Below are 20,626 nucleotides of genomic sequence, written 5' to 3' on the forward strand. Positions count from 1 at the left end.
AAGATCTGCAGGTGAGTCCATGGCAGGCTGCAGTTGCAGAAGCCCTGATCTAGAACAGGTACCTCAGGCAGGTTTCTCCTGAGATTTGAAAGAGTGGAGAGGGTTAGCAATACAGGCAACTCTCACCAGCACTAACACCCAGGGTGCCAGTTAGTATAAGAGCCAAGTGAACTTAATTATGCCAATTTCAGAGTCATGTTCAGCCATACTGGTTGGTTGAAGAGCCAAGGCAATGAACTGAGCCGAGCCGGGACGGGGTTGCAGGACATTACTCCAGAAGCCGAAGACAACCTCGTGGTCATTTGATCTGGTTAGTCTAGTTTTTTTTTTTTTTATAAAAAAATCAGTTTGAATTTTAGAGTCAGTTCTTGAGCTACCTGGGTGCCCCACTTTGGGGGATTATTTGGTTTTTGTTTAATCTGGTGAAGAGTAACTGGGAATTTAATTTCATCACTCCTGGGACAGTGGGACCAAGTGACCACTTGCCCTTTTCCCACCCTCCCTCCCCTGGGCGTCTCTACGGAGAGAGGGCCCCCAAGGAAGCCAGGCTCCCGGAGGTGGAAGCGGTGGTCCAAGTCCACCTCTTCCTTCTCGGACCCGCGGGAGGGGCCCGTCGCTGCCCTCTTTGCTGGGCTGTGGGACCAGCCTGTCAAGTTCCTCGGAAGAGGGGGCCTCCTGTGTCTGTGCCGGCGGTGGGGGGCGGGCGGCGCCCTGTCCCCTCTCACCCACATGGCCCCGGCGCCACGCAGGACGGCCAGGGTGCTCCTTGGGTAACTGGGGAGCCGCATAGAGGGACTTGCCATTAGGGCTGCTGTTGCACAGGAGGTGACTCAAAATCGGTTCTGCATTTCCACACCACCCCTTAGGCATCATCACATCCTGCCTGGAGTCCCTTTCCCCAGACTCCTCACCTAGCTACCTCCTTCTTATCCCCCAGTACTCAATTCAGATCGCACCTCTGACCCTACCCTCCCACTGTGAGTTACTTTTGGTCATATCCCATCACCTAATTGTCACGGTACCTAACACCCAGGTAATGTGCTTACTGTGAGCCAGGCCCTGTTTTTTTTGTTTTGTTTTGTTTTGTTTTTTGCGGTACGCAGGCCTCTCACTGTTGTGGCCTCTCCCGTTGCAGAGCACAGGCTCCGGACGCGCAGGCCCAGCGGCCATGGCTCAGGAGACCAGCCGCTCCGCGGCATGTGGGATCTTCCCGGACCGGGGCATGAACTCGTGTCCCCTGCATCGGCAGGCGGACTCTCAACCACTGCGCCACCAGGGAAGCCCTAGGCCCTGTTTTAAGTACGTATATTAACTCATTTAAAAGTCCTAATAATATCATTAAAATTTCTAAGAAGCTGCCAGGTGAAGCCAATGCTGCTGGTCTGGGGACCAACTTTGAGATATTTCATTATAAAGGAATTAGAAATAATGGAATTAAAAACCCCTGGGTCTAAAATGATAATGACAAAATTATAGTAGACATAATAGTTCCGTTGGTTCAGACCTTTACAGTTTGCAAAGACTTTTTGCTAAAGAGGAGTTGGAAGCTTAGGCAGATATTATTATCCTCACTTTATACAGGAGGAAACTGAGGCACAGAGAGTTTATATAACCTTCTTAAGGTCACAAAGCTGATTAATGACAGAGCTCATATTGATATTTGAACCCAGGCAGTCTGGCTTCACAGTCCTAAGGAATGCATTATTACTTGCACCTACATAGCACTTTTAACATTCTGTAATTCCACGTTAATTTTATCTGTTCGTTGTATGTGTCCCTCATGGAAATGTAAGCATCTTGAGGGCAGGTGGTTTGTCTACCTTGTTTATATTGTATCCCCAATACCTAGAAAAGTGCCTAGCATTTAACAAGAAATATTTACTGAATGAATGGTTAATATTAGAGGTAGACTCTCTTTTCAGGGCTATTTATCACAAAGTTATAGAGTCCTCATCATCTCACAACAGTTGCTATACACTTGGGACCAGTTAAGAAGAGCAAACCCAGACCTGAGGGGAGTGCTGAGCAGGAGGCTGGGCTGCCTCACTAGGCTCACTCACACCATGTTGAAGCTAATTTCGGTTCAGGACTAGAGAGAGAACCAGCTGCGAACCTTGAGGATCATTTGTTAAATCCACAGTGGCGCAGAGTTTATTATACTGAGTATTCACTCCATACCAGGCATTCAGTCAGTTGTTCAGGCTACAAAGATGGGTACAAAGGCACAAGGACAAATGAGACATGATGCTATGGGGGCACAGAGGCTGGGGTGAAGAATCCTGCCTGGAGTGGGCAGCTATGCATCAAGCTTATATAAATGGGCTAACTCTGAAGATGGGCCTTGAATGAATGGGATTTTGCCAGGCAGGTAAGGGTTTTGAGGAGGCAAACATACTTGTGTGGAAGGGCTAACATTTATATAATCTTCAATATCCTGTCCTAAACTCTGACAAAAACCTATTCAAGTTTTGAATAACAGCCACAGGCTGTGTCTTCAAATACAGTCAACTTAAGGCAATTATCCAGATGATACCATTTGTCAGAATTTTCATGTATTCTGAAATGTTCTGATAGTTGAGGTTACAAAAGGTAATATAGAAAGACACTGGTAATTGATTTGAATTCCTGGTTTTGCATATGTAGACAATCCAAAAGAATTTCACTTGAGAGAAAGAAAATGTAGAAGTGGACTCCTGAGAAATGGTTCTTTCACTGACTGTGTTATTCTTTATGTAGTAGAAATAGTACAAAACTATTAAGAAGAAAAATTATTTCTTCCAGGCATGCAAGATCTACAAAAAATGTTACTATTCATCCAGAAGAAATAGCTCTTTAGCAGTTCATCAATTTAAGCTGCATTGTTACATCCTAAACCAATAAGATATTTCAAAAACCAGCACTTGAAATAGCTTCTAATTCTTAAAAGCTGGTTCCACTTTAAATAATATGATTCATAGGCCTTTGGAAAGTTAAATTTTCATGAAATGTTAAGATAGAATTCAGTGATTCCATTAATTAGGATTCTATAAATACATAAAAACCATTTTTCTTGGCATGAAATTAGGCTGTAGGCTGCTATATTACCTCATTTGAGGATGGAGAGGATGTGGATGACAAGTCATCCAGGTTGATTTGAGAACTCACGGGAAGAGAGACAGCTGAAGTATATTTGCCTTTATTAATTTTCTCTTTAAAATCTTCAAGTAGCATCTCCAACGTGAAGATTTCACCTTCTACTTTTCTAGGTAAATATAAACACACAGGCATCTTATTGAGTATGCAGTCAACATTCTAATTAGTAACAACAGTTCTTGAATATAACATTGATCTACATTTTTAATGCCGTCTATCTTCAGACAGGAAGGATAATGGACACCTGCCCTGACAGGCATCCTGTTTATAGTTTCACTCCAAAGGCCTGGGCTCTAATACTCAATTTTTTCTTCCAGTTTTATTGAGATATAATTGACATACAGCACTGGACAAGTTTAAGGTGTACAACATAATGACGTGACTTACATACAACACGAAATGATTATCACAACAATTTAGTGAACATCCATCATCTCATATATATACAATATTAAAGAAATAAGAAAAAGATTTTTTCCTTGTGATAAGAACTCTTAGGATTTACTCTCAACAACTTTCATATATAACGTACAGTAGTGTTAATTATATTTATCATGTTCTATATTTCTAATTCTCATTTTGTTATTCATTAGCTGTGTATCCTTTGGCAAATCACTTAATCTTTCTGTGCCTCCAATGTCTCAACTATAACATGAGATAACAATACTTTGCTTATCTGGATCTGATTATTTTGAGGTCCCTTACAGTTCTAAGAGCTATGATTCTAGGAAAATAGTGATTTATATCAACTGAAAATGAATGATATGAAAAATCTGAATAACTTAATTAACAAGCTTGATCCATAGGTATATGTACATATAGGTATGTGTGTATTTATGTACATGCATATATAAATATAAATATATATTTTGCCCCCAGAGAATTAATTTTCCTCAAATTCATTAAATTTATAAAAATTTATCTCATATTACTCCACAAAGAAAAATCTCAACAAGTTCCAAAACATTAAAAATTATACCAGTTCTTTCCCATTAAGATCAAGAACAAGGCAAAAATATTCCTTCTCACCACTCCTATTCAACATTGTACTTGAAGTCCTAGCTAAAACAACAAGACAAGAAAAGGAAAGAGAAGGTATACACATTGGAAAGGAAGAAATAAAATTGTCTTTGTCCACAGATGACATGATCATCTGTGTAGAAAATTAGAATCAACAAAATACTTCTGGAACTAATAAGCAATTATAGTGAGGTTGCAGAGTACAAGGTTAATATATGAAAGTCAATCTTTAATGAACAAGTGGAGTACCATTTACATTAAGATCCAAAAAAATTAAATACTTAGGTATAAATCTAAAAAAATATGCACAAGATCTATATGAAGAAAATTACAAAACTCTGATAAGTGAAATCAAAGGACTAAATAAATGGAGAGATAGTCCACATTCATGGATAGGAAGACACAATATTATCAAAATATCTGTTCTTCCCAACTTGATCTATAGATCCAGTGCAATCCTAGTAAAAATCCCAGCAGCTTCTTTTGTGGCTATTGACAAACTGACTCTAAAGTTTATATGGGGACTTCCCTGGTGGTCCAGTGGTAAAGAATCTGCCTTCCAATGCAGGGGACTTGGGTTCGATCCCTGGTCAGGGAACTAAGAACCCACATGACGTGGGGCAACTAAGTCTGCCACAACTACTGAGCCCACATGCCTCAACTAGAGAGCCCACACGCCACAACTAGAGAGAAGCCTGTGCCACAATGAAAGATCCCACATGCCGCAACTAAGACCTGACACAACCAAAAAAATAAATAAAATAAATATTTTTTAAAATAAAGTTTATATGGAGAGACCAAAGACCCAGAATAGCCAACATGATATTGAAAGATAAGAACAAAGTTGGAGGACTCAACTTCAAGACTTACTAGAAAGCTACAGTAATCAAGGCAGTGTGGTATTGATGAAAGACTAGACAAATAGATCAATGGAGCAGAATAGACAGCCTACAAATAGACCTACATAAAATTAGTCAACTGATATTTGACAAAGGCGTAAAGGTGATACAATGGAACAAAGATAATCTTTTCAACAAATGGTGCTGGAACAACTGGACATCTATGTGCAAAAAAAAAAAAAAAAATGAATCTAGACACAGACCTTACACTCTTCACAAAAATCAGCTCAGAATGGATCACAGACCGGGAATAGAAGGATCATGTTTATGTATAGAATGGGTTGGGAAATTTTCCCTTTTCTTTTTATGTTCCAGAAGAGTTATTTAAAGTCTTTATTGAACTTACCCATAGTCCCACTTGGATTTGGTACCTTTTGGGGGTTTGACTGTTTACAATCTTTTCTATTTTTCTCTGGTTATTAGTCTTTTCAGATTTCCTACCTCTTTTTGAGTAGAGTTTAATAATTTATATTTTCCTAGAGATTTGTCCATTTCATCTAGAATTTAAACTGTGTTGATATGAAGTTGTCCAATCCCATTTGATCTAAAAGTTTTATTCTGATATTTTTCCTTTCTCATTCTTTATGTTATTTATGCTTTTCAGTCAGACTTTCCAGTGGTTTATTTTATAGATATTTTCAAAGAAAATGTTTTATTGATCAAATTATTTTAAATTTCATTTATTTCTCCTTCCTTTTATGAATCTCTTCCTTTTGGGGGGTTTATTTTGCTGTTCTTTTTCTGCCTTCCTGGTTTGAATACTTAGTTTATTGGTTTTGAACTTCCCCCCCTAATAAATGCATTTTAAAACTATAAATTTTCTTCAGAGTACTGCTTTAGCTACATTACATTGGTTTTCATGTTATTTTCTCATTTATTATTGACTTGTAGATTATTCCTAACATCCATTTTTATTTCCTATTTAACACAAGAATTATTTAGATGAGTGTTAAAATTTTCTGATTAGATTTTTACTATCTTTTTATTATTAATTTCCAGTGATCAGAGAATGTGAGTGGTATAATTTTTTAATACCTTTTTTAGAGAAGTTTTAGCTTCTCAGCAAAACTGAGAGGAAGATACAGAGATTTCCCATATACCCCCTGCCTCCACACATACATAACCTCCCCCATTATCAACATCCCCACCAGAGTGGTACATTTGTTATAATTAATGAACCTATATTGACACATCATAATCACCAAGGTCTATAGTTTACATTGGGATTTACTCTTAGTATTGTACATTCTATAGGTTTGAACAAATGTATAATGACATGTGTCCACGTTTATGATATCATACAGAGTATTTTCACTGCCTTAAAAATCCTTTGTACTCTACCTATTCAACCCTCCCCCCACCCTAACCCTAGCAACCACTGATCTTTTTGTTTTTGCCAGTTTTGCCTTTTACAGAATGTCACATAATTGGAATCATGCAACATGTTGCCTTTTCAGATTGGCTTCTTTCTTAATAATATGCATTTAAGTTTCGTCCATGTGTTTTCATGACTTGATAGCTCATTTCTTTTTAGCACAAATAATATTCCATTGTACGGATAGACCACAGTTTATTAGTGCAGTTCATCTACTGAAGGACATATTGGTTGCTTCCAAGTTTTGATGGTTCTGAATATAGGTGCTTGAAATATCCACATGCATGTTTTTGGACATAAGTTTTCATCTCCTTTGTGTAAATATCAAGGAGCATGATTGATGGATCATATGGTAAGAGTATATTTAGTTTTGAAAGAAGCTGCCAAACTATCTTCCAAACTGGCTGTAGCATTTTGCATTCCCACCAGCAATAAAGCAGAGTTCCTATTGCTCTACATCCTCACCAGCATTTTGTGTTTTTAGCATTCCAGATTTTGGGCATTCTAATAGTGTGTAGTGGTATCTCATTGTTGTTTCAATTTGCCATTTCCCTGATGATATATGATGTGGAGCATCTTTTCATATGCTTATTTGCCATCTGTATATTTTCTTTTGGTGAGGTGTCTGTTAAGATCGTTAGTACATTTTTTAATTGGGTTTTTTTTCTTACTGTTGAGTTGTAAGAGTTCTTTGCATATTTTGGATAACAGTCCTTTATGAGAAGTGTCTCATCTTCTCATTCTTTTACATTGTCTTTTGCAGAGCAGAAGTTTTTAATTTGAAGTCTAGCTTATCAATTATTTCTTTCATGGATGGTGCCTTTGATATTGTATCTCAAAAACCATCACCATAAAAAAGGTCATCTAGATATTCTCCTATGTTATGTTCTTGGGGTTTTATGGTTTTGCCCCCCAAAAAGCACCAAATCCAAGTGGGATTATGTGTGAGTTTACCAAAGACCTTAACTAACTCTTCTGGAACATAAAAAGAAAGGGGAGGGCTTCCCTGGTGGCACAGTGGTTGAGAGTCCGCCTGCCGATGCAGGGGACACGGGTTCGTGCCCCGGTCCGGGAAGATCCCACATGCCGCGGAGCAGCTGGGCCCGTGAGCCGCGTCCGGAGCCTGTGCTCCTCAACAGGAGAGGCCACAACAGTGAAAGGCCCGCGTAACGCAAAAAAAAAAAGGGGGGGGGGGAATTAACTGATTCTATAGATAAACATTAGGATATTTATTAATATATTTCACTAGATTCATAAAGGAGATTAAATAGATTTCTAAACCCCACTTGATTAAACTTTTTCCTAAATTTAAAAATATCTAATTCTAGTAAGCTAGGAATAGATGGAAACTTTCTTGATAAAGCTTGTCTACTTGAACCTACAGCAGTCATTATACTTGGAAGAATTCCCAATACCATTAGGAACATGACAAGAATGATTGTTTTCACTAGTATTATTCAATGTTTTTTGGGAAAACCTAGCGAATGAAATAAAGCAATAAAAAGAAATGTGATATAGAAAAGTTGGTGGGAAGAAAAGATATAATGTATAAATATTTAAGGGGAAAAGCTAAGTTGAAGGGAACTATTATTAGTTTCTGATTGTCATACCTAAAAACTAAGACAGTCAACTGAAAATCAATGAAATAGTAAGAACAACATTGTGTCAGTTAGCCCCGTATAAGTTAAACATACAATTTTCTTTATTTCCTGTATATGGATTAGAGAAAACATCTATTAACAACACAGAGAAGGACTTCCCTGGTGGTCCAGTGGTCAAGAATCTGCCTTCCAATGCAGGGGACTTGGGTTCAATCCCTGGTCTGAGAACTAAGATCCCACATGCTGTGGGGCAACTAAGCCTGCATGCCACAACTACTGAGCCTGCCACACTCTGGAGCCCATGCACCACAACTAGAGAGCCAACATGCCACAACTACTGAGCCCACGTGCTCTAGAGCCCATGCCACAAATAGAGAGAAGCCCGCGTGCCGCAACAAAGAGCCCATGCACCACAGTGAAAGATCCCACATGCCGCAAGGAATATCGCACGTGCTGCAACTAAGACCTGATGCAGCCAAATAAATAAATTTTTTAAAAGGTATGTGTATAATCTTGACTCTTAAAAAAAAACACAGAAAAAGTATAAAATAGCTAAGAACAAATTTGAAAAACATGTAAAATCTACATGAAGAAAACATGCTGGGGATGTTTTCATGGGAATGGGATGGGAATACTCATTGCAAAAATTTTAATTTTTCCTGAACTGATCTGTAAATTCAACAAAACCCTAAACAAAATTCAAATGGAATTTTATTAAAGAAATTTGGTTCCTAAAACTGTATTTCTCAATAAAGGTGACTCTATCAATGAAAACAAAAGAAATTTGCTGAGCTGATTATAAAGTTTATTAGTAAGAAGAGTGTACAAGAATAGCTAAAGAAAGTTTAAAAATAAGAAATATTTAAAAATATACACTAACCTATAGTAATTTAGAACTATGTGGTTAATGTAGAAATAGAAACAGAACAATGGGGAGGATAGACCCAATCCCATGTACACATGGGGGTTTTGTATATGATAAAAGTGGCTTCTTAACCACTGTACCACCAGGGAAGTCACAGACCTACTTGAGAATGGACTTGAGGATATGGGGAGGGGGAAAGGTAAGCTGTGACAAAGCAAGAGAGAGGCATGGACATATATACACTACCAAACGTAAGGTAGATAGATAGTGGGAAGCAGCCACATAGCACAGGGAGATCAGATCGGTGCTTTGTGACCACCTAGAGGGGTGGGATAGGGAGGGTGGGAGGGAGGGAGACGCAAGAGGGAAGGGATATGGGAACAGATGTATATGTATAACTGATTCACTTTGTTATAAAGCAGAAACTAACACACCATTGTGAAGCAATTATACTCCAATAAAGTTGTAAAAAAAAAAAAAAGTGGCTTTTCACCAGTGGGGAAAGGCTGCCCTATTCAATGAGTGGTGGGACAAAAATCTAAACATGGAAAACCAGACTGATAAGTAAAATATAGGAAAATATGTTCTAGTCTGGCAGGCAGGAGGGAATTCATCAGGTGACAAGGAGAGACTGAAAATTTAAAGGAAGTGAAATGATGGAGCAAGGCCTCAAGGTAGCGGGAAGAGATAGGCTCAAGGACCAAGGCTGGAGAGGTTGGAAGGTGAGTGAAGGAAGAAAGAGGAGGTGAAAACATGCAGATCTGGAGGTGGAGAAAAGACCTTTTTTGAGGGAATTTGTGATCTTCTCTGTAAAATAGAAGACAAGAGTGTATGCTGATAGTATCAGGGAGGAGGGATTGATGGAGGAAGAACCCCATGTCTTGACTCCTTGGCTTCTGGTGCTAGTGTCTGACAGAATCAAATGACCATCAGACTACATTCTGACAAACAAGATACATGAAATCCAAACAATGTTTTTGAATATTACCTTTCAAAGGCAATAATAAGAAGGTTTTAATGAGAGCACAATAGCTGACTTAAGCAATTAGCCAATTAATTTGCACAATTCTTTCCTTTACAGAAAGCCATCAACAAAAGCCTTTGGACCCATCATTTAGAAGGTTCTCGACACACCACGACCTCAAGTATTGGGCTGGGTTCTGCTCTTTGCCACATTTTGCCCGTTTGAGAACAAGAGGAGCTGAGCACACTTTGCTTGTTCTGAGGCAGTTCTGAGGTGAGTTTTGGGAGAGGCTGTGTCCTTCCCTTGCCCCAGTGTTGAAAGCTTCTCCTGTATATGGGATATAATTGCAGTTGAAACTCTTTTGATTTATACTGGGGCCAGGCGCAGTGTGGGTGGAACTAGGATATAAATAAGGCACTGCATAACTTTGGTCTTAATGCGCACAGAGGCCTGTCTTTAAGACGACTGCCAAAACAAGTGGGATTTCTTGGAAAATAAATATCCTTACTCTATTAGTTTTTAAACAAATAGTGAACGCATGTGGAGATCCTTTTTTCCAAGAAAAAAAAAGCCTTTGGGGGGAAAAAATCAATATTAAAACCTCATCCTTGCTGTCTAATTACTCAGTATTGAAATAACAATAGACAGAGATTTCATTCATTTTGAAGAAGTAATACCTCAGGACGCTAGTGCCAAAATATAAACCATTAAAATATTTTGGCATCAAGAATGAATTCGTGTTCAAATGCTATGAATAGAAAGAGCTGAACTTACAAATATTAAGCCTACTAAATGGGTTCTTTAAATTCATCCCAGGAAATTATATGGAAACAATCCTAGCCTTGAGTCCTGGACTACATGTTAAAATTATTTAGATTGGAAAGAGAGGGGCATGGTGCCATCAGAATGGCCAGCTGGAATCTTCATTCAATATGATTGTGCACCCAAGTTTCTAATGTGAATTAATTCAGGAATCATTTGACTTCAAGCTTTAACATTTTGCCTTTATCAGGATTTGTGGGTCCCTTACCCCAACACTAACCAACGTAACAGTGATTCATTCCTGCCTGCTGTCTCTTTGGAATTGTCTGTGCACCAGGAAAAAGAGGGACAGAAAAGAAGAACCAGGCAGGGGAAATAAAGGCAGGAGTGGGATGAAAGTGAGGACAGGACAGGAGGAGCTTGGAGAGGAGAGGGTCCTCTGGGGTTAACACGTGAGCCTTTCTAGGGTTTCTTGTACTCTTCTGAGTCTCAGAACCGATTATAATGACATCCAACAAAATGCAAGGTGGTGGCACAATGTCTCTCCTCCAGGAGAACATTGTTCATTTGGGGCACTCTATCTGGGTCAGTGCCCTGCACAGGACCTTACACATAGCAGGAATTCTGTACTGCTTGTTGCATGGGGTGACACTTATTCAATGGTGGCACAGTTTTTGCTGACCCAAGACCAATGGCTCTCCAAGCACTAAGCCATCAGCCACATCAGAATCCTACCTGAAGGAGATTACCTCTGACCCTTCCACCTTACACAGTTTAAGCCTCACCTTTCTGGATCAAATTCGTCGACAGCTGGGGATTCATGCTTGTGGACTTGCTGTTTCAAAGTCAGATGCTTCTCCTTATTGGCCAGAAACTCCTGTTGCAGCAGTTCGAGGTGTCCCTGCAGTTTCTCGAGGACCTGTAGGAGTGAAGTCACTGGAATCATTCACAGGTAAGCCTGTGCGTGTAGTTGTTTTTCCCCAAAACACAATGAGGATGTACCCCACAGTAGTGTCAAAACAAAGCCATCATCCTTCTCCTGGCAACTGTTTTGTTTCAGAGTCTGACATCTAAAATATAGACAACCCAAGACCCATCTCAGCATTTACGACACCTCATAGCACATAGCTGAAAAATATGGTCACTTCTGATTTCTCTCCTAGAACCCACTCGGAAGTGTTTAAAGTTTTGTTAATGGGACATTCATAATCCTACATATTTGCAGAATAATTTTTAGCTCATAGAGCACTTTTCCATTCATTATCTTATTTAATCCATGCATCAATGTTGTAAATGTGATAAAGTAGATTTATTATCCCAGTTTTATAGAGGAGGAAATTGGGTCTCTAGCAAGTATGTCAGAAGTCACATAGATCTTAGAAAAGAACTGAAGTTAGAGGACCTGGGATTGAATCTATGACACTTGGAGGATGAAATGGGGAAGGAACATCGGGAAGTTTAGTCAAAAGCTTCAAATGGGTCTTCCAGATGGAGCCTTATGCAGATGAATGTTTAAATTGTACAGGTCAGGGTCTTATCTCGATGCACAGAGGCTGCAGCCCTACAGCCCCAGTCACTAAACATTCCCTGAGCACTGCCCATGTTTGGTCCTGGGCCAAAAGTGTGAGAGACACAAAACCTGTATCAGGCATAGTCCCTGGTCTCAGGGATTTTATTCCAGTTGGGAAAACAGACTGTGGGATGGAATACTTTGCTATGGCTCAATGGAAGAAGTGAGACTTAAGTCAGGCTTAAAGGACTCAAGAGGGCTTGGATCAGGCAGTATCCATGAAAATGGAGAGGAAAGGGTGAATTGGAGAGATATTGCCAAGGGCAGGAATACTGCATCATGGGATTACAGAATCGGACACGCCAGGTTTCAAGTTCAGACTGTCACCTACTAATTGTATGATTTTAGTCACCTTGAACTCTAAGTTTCAGTTTTCTGATTTGAGATAATAATAGCCCTCACCTCATATTGTAAAAATTAAATGAGATAATGCTTAGTGCCAGGAGCGTAGTACACACTCAATAGATGGTAGCTCTCATCTTCATTGTTATTAGTTCTTACTATTATTAAAATAAACAAACAAGTTTAGAAGCATACTGGCTATATGGCAAGTGTGGTAGATGTTTTCCATTTCTCCCCACCCCAGATCCACCCTCCATCTGTCTCTGTGCCCCAGCCAGGAGGCTGGCCTTCAATGGACTATATCAATAGGCTCCCATGCCTCTGGCTTTGGTTGATTTCAGCCAATGGAAGACAACAGCAGCAGAGAGGAACTGAAGAAGGATGAGGTAGGGTCTTTATTTCCCTGATTTCCTCCTGTCTGTATCATCATGGATTGGCTGTGTCTCTATCAAAAGCTGCAGAACTTGTCAGCTACCCCTACAGCTACTGCTACTCTCCTTATGCGCCATTATCTGCTCTTCCTCCGTCCCTCTGCCCCACTGTTCCTTCCATGAGATGCTTTCTATCCCTTATTGGTTTCCCTTAACCTTGCCCATGCTTTTGTAAAATAATGCCTTACTAAGCTCTCCTCAATAACTCCACTGGAGTAAGCCATCTTGTTCTTGCCAGGACCCTGACTGATACTATAAATATCACAGGCAACACTCAGGTTTCTACTGTGGGAGGTGGGAAGAATGTGAACCCCCTGATGAAACTGAGGAATTTGGAAAGGCTAACAAGTTTGAATGAAGATGTCAATGTTGGGCAAGGTAGAATTTTTGGTAAGAGTGGGAGATCCAAAGGAAGATCAACACAAACATTTGGAGCTCCAGATGAGAAGTGAGGACTAGTAATTTAGGAATTGGTAGCATGAAAATGGTGGTTAAAGCCATGAGAAGGAATTAGGTATTCAATGAAGAAAGCCAATTATGAATTATAATTTGGGACCTTGGAATTTTAATTGTGTTCAGAAGAAGATAGGGCATAGTTTTCTTGCCATAAATGTACCTCATTTAAGTCTCTTAACTCAGATAGGAAGACATGCTACATGTCTAAGCTTGTACAATCAACACATAGAACCAGGATGTTTGCTCCAAAATCCAAATGCTTCCTCTGTGAGCTGCTCACCCTGAGAAACTTAGTTTTAGCCCTGTCTGGCCTTCCTTCACTGAACCAGATGGGCCCGGAATTAAGGAGTCACCTTCCTAAGGAGTCACCTCTCTCCTCTTCTCTCAGTCCCAACACGAATCCCCACATACCCTCTAACATAGGAAGAAACTTCCTGATTCGAGGCCTCAAGAAGGCTAATGCCTTGAACCAGTTTCCTCTGCTTTGCTTGGCCTTTTAAAACTTTATGTTCTCCCAGTTTCTGAAAGCCTGGGTTTTAGGAGATCTCCTTTATCATTCACTCCTTAACTCCTGCAATCTGGCTTCCGTAGATCCACCACTTCATTGAAATCAGGGTTGCCAAGCTCCCTCATGACCTCTCAGTTGCCAAATCCAATGCACATCTTGCTTACCTTCCTTACTTGAAGATTTGATGGTGTGGCCCACTCCCTCTTTCTCAAAACCCTCTTTTCTCTTGGCTTCTATAGCTCTGCCCCTTCCAGGTCTGCCTCGACCATTTGGGTCTCTCCTCATCGATCTCCTTTGAGGACCCCTCTTCTTTTACCTGCCCCTGGTTCTGCTTCCCATGATCCTATCCTTGGATTTCTTCACCGCTTACTCTGCGTGTTTGCCTGAGCAATCGCCTATACCCCACAGTTTCAACACAAAGCTATACCCAAATTTACATTTCTGACCCAAACAACTCCTCTGAGGTTCAGATCCATTGCTCTAATTGCCTACTGGACCTCTCCAATTAGATGTCTTATGGGTAGCTCAAAGTGTCCCAAACTGAACGTGACATCTTGCCTCCTGCCTACCTGGCACACCCATTCTGAACTGGATCCTCCACTTTTATTCCTGACCTTGGTTACCCAAGCTAGAAATCTGGAATGCATCCAAGCCTCCTCTCTTATTCACCTGGTTCAATCTGCCGCCACTTCCTTAAACTCTTGGATTTATGCCCTCTCCATCCTCACTGCCAGCCTTGGTTTAGGCCTTCATAGAACTTGTTACCTGGATTATGGCTTTCTAGCCGATCTCTATCCCTACAGTCTTGCCCCCTTGGTGCTTGCTGTTTCTCAGCTTTGAATCCTCCAGTGTTGCCCCGTCACTCCACCTCAGGATGAAATTAATCTAAGCTCCTTAGCGTGGTGTAGAGGCTCTTCATGATGTAGTCCTATCTACCTCTCCAGTCTCCTCCCTTCCCCCTGAGCTCCATCTGTTCAATTACACTGCCACACAGTTCCTCACACTCTCAGCACTTTCTTGTCCCTGTGCCACTGCACCTGTTGATTCCTTTTCCTGGAATACACCTTTGCCCTTACTCTGCCATATTCTTCCCACAATGCCCAGCTCAGAAGTCCCTTCCAGGAAGCCTTCTAAAGTACCCTCTCACTGGCAAGGGTGAGCCTCTTCACTGCTGCCGTTAGTATCACATGTAACCTTTCCCAAGCTGCATGTTACTTGTTGATGTACTGGTCTGTTCCTAGGAGATGATAAGTCGCTTGAAAAAGAAATGTTTCTTCATCTCCAAATTCCTAATGCCTGATACAGAGTCTGAGTCATAGGAAGTACCCCACAAATGCTGCCGAATGAATGTATGAGTTATTTAATTACTATGGTGAAAGAATAATGAACTGTGTCTCAACATTTGCCTCCTCCTAGTTTTTGTCTATACTGTTTGGTTTCTGAAGCACAGACTGCCCCGAGCTTTGCTCGTGTCCTTTATGTCAGGACTTCTTGCCACCTGTCCTGCTGCTGACCCAATGGCCTAAACTACATCTTCAACTTCACACATCCCTGGCTCTAGTAGTCTCAGCTTTTTGCCCCACTGCCATGCTTCACTCTCACTTCCCACAACCCTGACGCTGATGAACAAGGCTATGGTTACAACATAAATTAATGATTTGATTAAATGCAACAACAAGCAAGGATGTGAAAGTCAAAGATTTTGGTCTGAAAAGCATGTCTTCAAGATTAATTTTAAGTTTTCAAAGTTTTATATATTGAGTTGCCAGATACTGGCAATTTTTATAGCCTGTATCCTCCAGGACCCATCAAATCTGGATGTGCTTGCCCTTTACAACAGCTGACATATTATTCTCTTGAACTTACCATGGTCTCATATTTATTATGGGATGACTGCTGAGGAAAAAGAGCCATAAATAATAGATCCCCTGAGAAGTAGAAAGGGCTAAATACATATAGAAATAGAAAGCTCTAAGCTCTTTTAGTCCCTGTAACACAAAGATAGTTTAATCTTCAGCAAAGCATTTCTTACCAGAGCATTTCTATTCCCACCAATGTAGAGAAAACATGATACTACAAAGTCATTTGTATTTTCCCATGTCAAATTCCCTAAAAAGATTTTTAAAACTTGATAACATTTATTACCAGCCTCCTGTCTTGCAAATGATAGGGAGAATCCTGTGCTATGCTTTTGGAAAATTCTTGTACCTGCAGTGAAAAAATGCAATATTTCATTAAGGGCATAGTGTCTTACGTTTGAATTTGGTTATTTCTATTTTTCATAATAAGATTTAAAAGTATTACTTTAGTCTTCAGTTGATCAGTCTGTTCTTTTAACTTCTGACACATCTGTTTCCCTTGGGATATCTTGTGAAATGTGTAAGAAGAACTTGAGGAAGGGTCTTTCTGAGAAGTCAACGGCATCTTAGAGAGACTTGTCTCAGATTCTATTCCCATGTAAGAAAGAATAAGTTTTGGTTACCATTCATCTCAGCTGCACAGCAGTTTTATTAAGTACAGAAAACAGAAGTCTGTGGCAATCACTACCAATCACTATTTAAAAAAAATTTTTTTTCAAAATGTGTATCTAAATCAAAGAGGTTTAAAAATGCTGGTACCGGGACTGCCCTGGTGGACCAGTGGTTAAGAATCTGCCTGCCAGTGCAGGGGACATGGGTTGGATCCCTGGTCCTGGAGGATCCCACATGCCTTGGAGCAACTAAGCCTGTGTGCCACAACTACTGAGCCTGCGCTCTAGAGCCTGCAAGCTGCAACTACTGAGCCCACGCGCTGCAACTACTGAAGCCTGTGCGCCTAGAGCCCATGCTCCGCAACAAGAAAAGCCATCACAATGAGAAGCCCGAGCACCACAGCGAAGAGTAGCCCCCGCTCACCACAACTAGAGAAAGCCCATGCATAGCAATGAAGGCCCAATGCAGCCAAAAATTAAATAAATAAATATTTTTTAAAATGCTAGTACCTGCAAGATGTTCTTGGTGGATATGTACCGTGGGCTCCATCTGCGCATTTAAAGGATAAGAAAACATGACTGTTGATAGTGATCATGATACCATTACTCACGATGACTCGATGTGTTCTGGTCATCGTGGAGGCCACCCAGTTGTGTCAAGAGCTGGGGCCCTGATGCCAAGGTTAAATTCCATTCCGACACTTATCTGCCAGGTGACCCAGGGCAATTACTTCATCACTGTAAACCTCAAATTCCTCAACAATAAAATGGGGATAGTAATAGAACCTACCTCATAGTGTTGTGATGAGAATTAAATGTTACCATAGTATCTGGCACATGGTAAGTGTTCATGTTAGCTGTTACTACTATCATGTTTGATACTATTACAAGGAATACTCACATATTTCTCATACAGCTAGACCATAGGTCCCACAAAGGACCGTCGTTGATCTCGTCACCGGCTCTATTGCTGGTGCTCTCACTAACACTCAGACACATGGTAGCCACACTCCAGAGAATAATAACAGTAAGCGTTAAGTTCCAAAATGTGTCAAGATAGTGATTGTTCACACAGCCCTTTTCTACTCACCACAGGCTAACTGGATAAGAGTTCAAATTCCGGAGTGATTCACCTTGAGGGTCTTCCCATTGTTCCCAACACACACAGCTCACAAACACGCTAGTGCCAGAGAGCTACTGTAGTGGTCAAACTAGACTGTGGTTATTATGAATATCTCAATTATATGGTGGCTGTGGAACCTACAGAGTCCAGTTCTCCAACCTGAATTGACAGGACGAGAGAAAATCAGACACCTGACTTCAGGCTCCCATTGCCAGAGACAGATGAACTTGATATTCATTCTGCCCTTACTAACCACAGGGCACTGAGAACTGTGCCCACCGAGGGGTGTTCTCCTGCAAGCAGAATGAGGAACGTGGAGACTTCCCAGTGTCACAGGGGTGCAGATTTCTCCATGACTGAGAGAAGCATCCCAGTCAAGGCCAGGTGGGCTGCTGGTTCCCGGTATGTATGTATGTGTGTGTGTCAGGGGTGGGGGCTTCTGCTCAAACTCCCCAGAACGTTCAGCTGAAAGAGAAGGCAGCTGAAGCATAAAGAGGTGGAAATGGAAATAGGCAGAGAACGTTCAGTCAGGGGGCCCTTCATAGAATGCTTAAAGGAAAGATCATACAGTCCTGGCAAAGTGCCAGAGAGCTACAGTGTTTACTTTGATCATTATTGTGAACTTACCTAACTATTGAACCTCAAACAATCAATGAGATCCTGAGCCTCAGCATGTTGGGAAGGTGGGTGGAAAGATGGGAAGATGGGGAAAGGGGAAATAGTATAAAGTAAACATTAGCAAAATTTTGTACTAAATAGTTACCAATATAACAATCTTGAAGCGTGTTATTAAAGATCTTAATTCAGTCCAACTGAGCATTCATAACCAAGGACATAATATGTGCAAACAGAAGTCTAGGCCTCTGGGGGAACTTGGGCAAAGGAAAGATGAAGACGAGGTAGCTGTCTCCAGAGTCTTCAAATCTAGTGGAAGGAACAGATGTTTCCAAATCGTTAGGATCCAAAGCGGGCCGAGATAAATGCTCTGACAGAATACTAAACAAACAAGGATGGGAAAGACAGTGACTAGGGGGTTCTGAAAAGTCCTGTGGCCAGTGGGGAATTGAAGGAGGCCATGAAAATGAGCAGGTCTTTGGTAAGCAGAGGTGGGATGTTCCACATAAGGCAGGATCTCAGAGAGGGCAGGGCCAGCCAGGTACCTAAGGATGACTCCTGGGGTGGGAGGGGAGAGTTTAGTTTAGAAGGGTAGGATGACATAAAAAACGGGGAAATGCAAATTCCAGGTTGAAGAACTTGGATTTTATTCTATTATGTGTTATTGTTAGTTCAGCCCCTGATTCTTCTCAGGAGAAGACCCACTGAGCTTCTGAGAGGTCAAGGTATTGGGCCAGAACTAGAACCCAGAACCTCAGACCTACAACTCAGTTCTATGCACCCTCCAAAGGCCCACACTAATATAGATGAGCAGCGGCCCTGCTTATATGTTTGCTGGAGACGGCTTTCACTTACCTCTATCTGTTGTGAAGTTTCAGGAGTTTTCCATTTCTGCTCTTGTCTTTCAACATCGTTTGATCTAGACATGCTTTCTGAAATATCTTGCACAATAGCTGACTTATCTCTCAATTTAGGAGAAAAGCTGGCTTGTTTATCAGTTGTAAGTGGTTTGTCAATTATGTTATTTTTAGGAGCAACCTTAGAGGAATCAGAGAACCAGTAATGAACTTGACCTTGGCTGTATTTGAACCTGTTGCCTGAACTTGTTTTTTCAGCCTGCTGTTTCTGGGGTGTCTGCCTTTGGCAACTTTTTTCTTTATCACCTGGACTGTTGATTTTAGTTAGAAAATTTGAATTTTCCTGATGGCTGCTTTCTCCAGCAGCAACTGGATCTTCTAAATCAGAGGTGTTTTCTTTTGTCGTGGTTGGAAAACAACTGGGCTTATTGCTGTTTTCACCATCACTTTTGGAGTTGAGTTGGTCAGTGAGTTCTGAGGTTTGTTCTGTCGGCCAAGAATTCTTAACATGCTGCAAAATAATATTTTTAATAATAGCTCTGTCAAAACTGTCAGCATTAGAGATCTCTGGGAGAGTTTCACAATTAATGCCTTGACCTTTAGAGAATTCCTCTTTGCAAAGATGATGGAGTAAAATATCAGAAATGTTTGACTTTGAAGGGTCTCCTTGGTTAGATGGAATACGAAGATTTATGGTACATTGATTCTCTTTATCATATTTTTTGCTGACAGCATTTTCAGTTGTTTTATCCAAAGTCATGGCCATATCTGCCTTTCTGCAAGTCTCTCTATGTGTGGCCTTTTCTTGAAGGTCATCTTCTGTTAAATTCATTTGATTTGAGACATCAAGGATGTCATATTTTGAGGTAAAATTGTAATCGTTGTACATCTGAATTTGGGAGAAGTCCCCATCATAAGGCAAATCCTCCTGTTTCTTAGAAGTTGCATCTTCCAAGAAATCGGCTTCATCCATGTATGTGCAGCTTGACCTCCTTTATCGGTTGCTGCCTGGTCTTGATGTTCTTAATTGTAGCAACAGACCTTTGGTTTTCATTGATTGTCTTCATTGTGTGTCTTAGTCCATGAAAAACAAAAAGAGCCTCATTATTAAATATAATTTATTTAACGTATGAAACCATGCTTACCCTAGTGTCTATGCCGGAACAAAATGGATGCTTTTCGTTTAGAGAAATGCAGTTATAAACATGAAGGCAGGAAGCTCAGCCAAGAGTAACTCATCCTAAAGCCTACATTTACGTAATCAGTGGTATATAAGCAAGGAATTAGAAAGGAGGGGGGCGAAATTTTTTATTCGTTAAAATTTGAGGGAGACATTGGTCTCTAGTTAATGACCAAATATTTACCAACTTCTCTTAGGAAGTACTATTTGAAATTTGTTCTCCCCAAATAGGAGCTTGGAATGCAAGTAAAGGATTGATTTTTTTAAAAGTACTACGGCTGTCACTTGTCCACACATCACTGATGGGCCTCTTTGTGTGGCACTGAAAGCAGACTCAACTCAAACAAACCACCAGCCTACTCTGTTCTGGTGCTTTTTCATTTTTCCTCCCAGACATTCTGGTCCCCTTCTTCTGATTTTCCCTTGTATATTGGAGAAAAGCAGAGAAGGACTGAC

At 40.6% G+C, this 20,626-nt stretch overlaps 1 protein-coding gene across 1 annotated transcript in view; it reads right to left on the reverse strand.

The window, feature by feature from the left end:
* Nucleotides 1-19,963, reverse strand: part of AKNAD1 (AKNA domain containing 1) — a gene marked incomplete at its 5' end in the record, with an annotated part of 35,489 nt that extends 15,526 nt beyond the window's left edge. Inside the window, 7 exon segments of the mRNA XM_082612164.1 lie at nt 545-774; nt 3,085-3,241; nt 11,404-11,537; nt 16,071-16,133; nt 16,230-16,372; nt 16,906-16,945; nt 18,989-19,963. Of these exon segments, the coding sequence (XP_082468290.1) occupies nt 545-774; nt 3,085-3,241; nt 11,404-11,537; nt 16,071-16,133; nt 16,230-16,372; nt 16,906-16,945; nt 18,989-19,963 (1,742 nt within the window).
* Between the last annotated feature and the right edge of the window lie 663 nt (nt 19,964-20,626).

Source organism: Mesoplodon mirus, assembly GCF_964341445.2.
Source record: "Mesoplodon mirus genome assembly, chromosome: 3".
Taxonomy (NCBI): Eukaryota; Metazoa; Chordata; class Mammalia; order Artiodactyla; family Ziphiidae; genus Mesoplodon; species Mesoplodon mirus.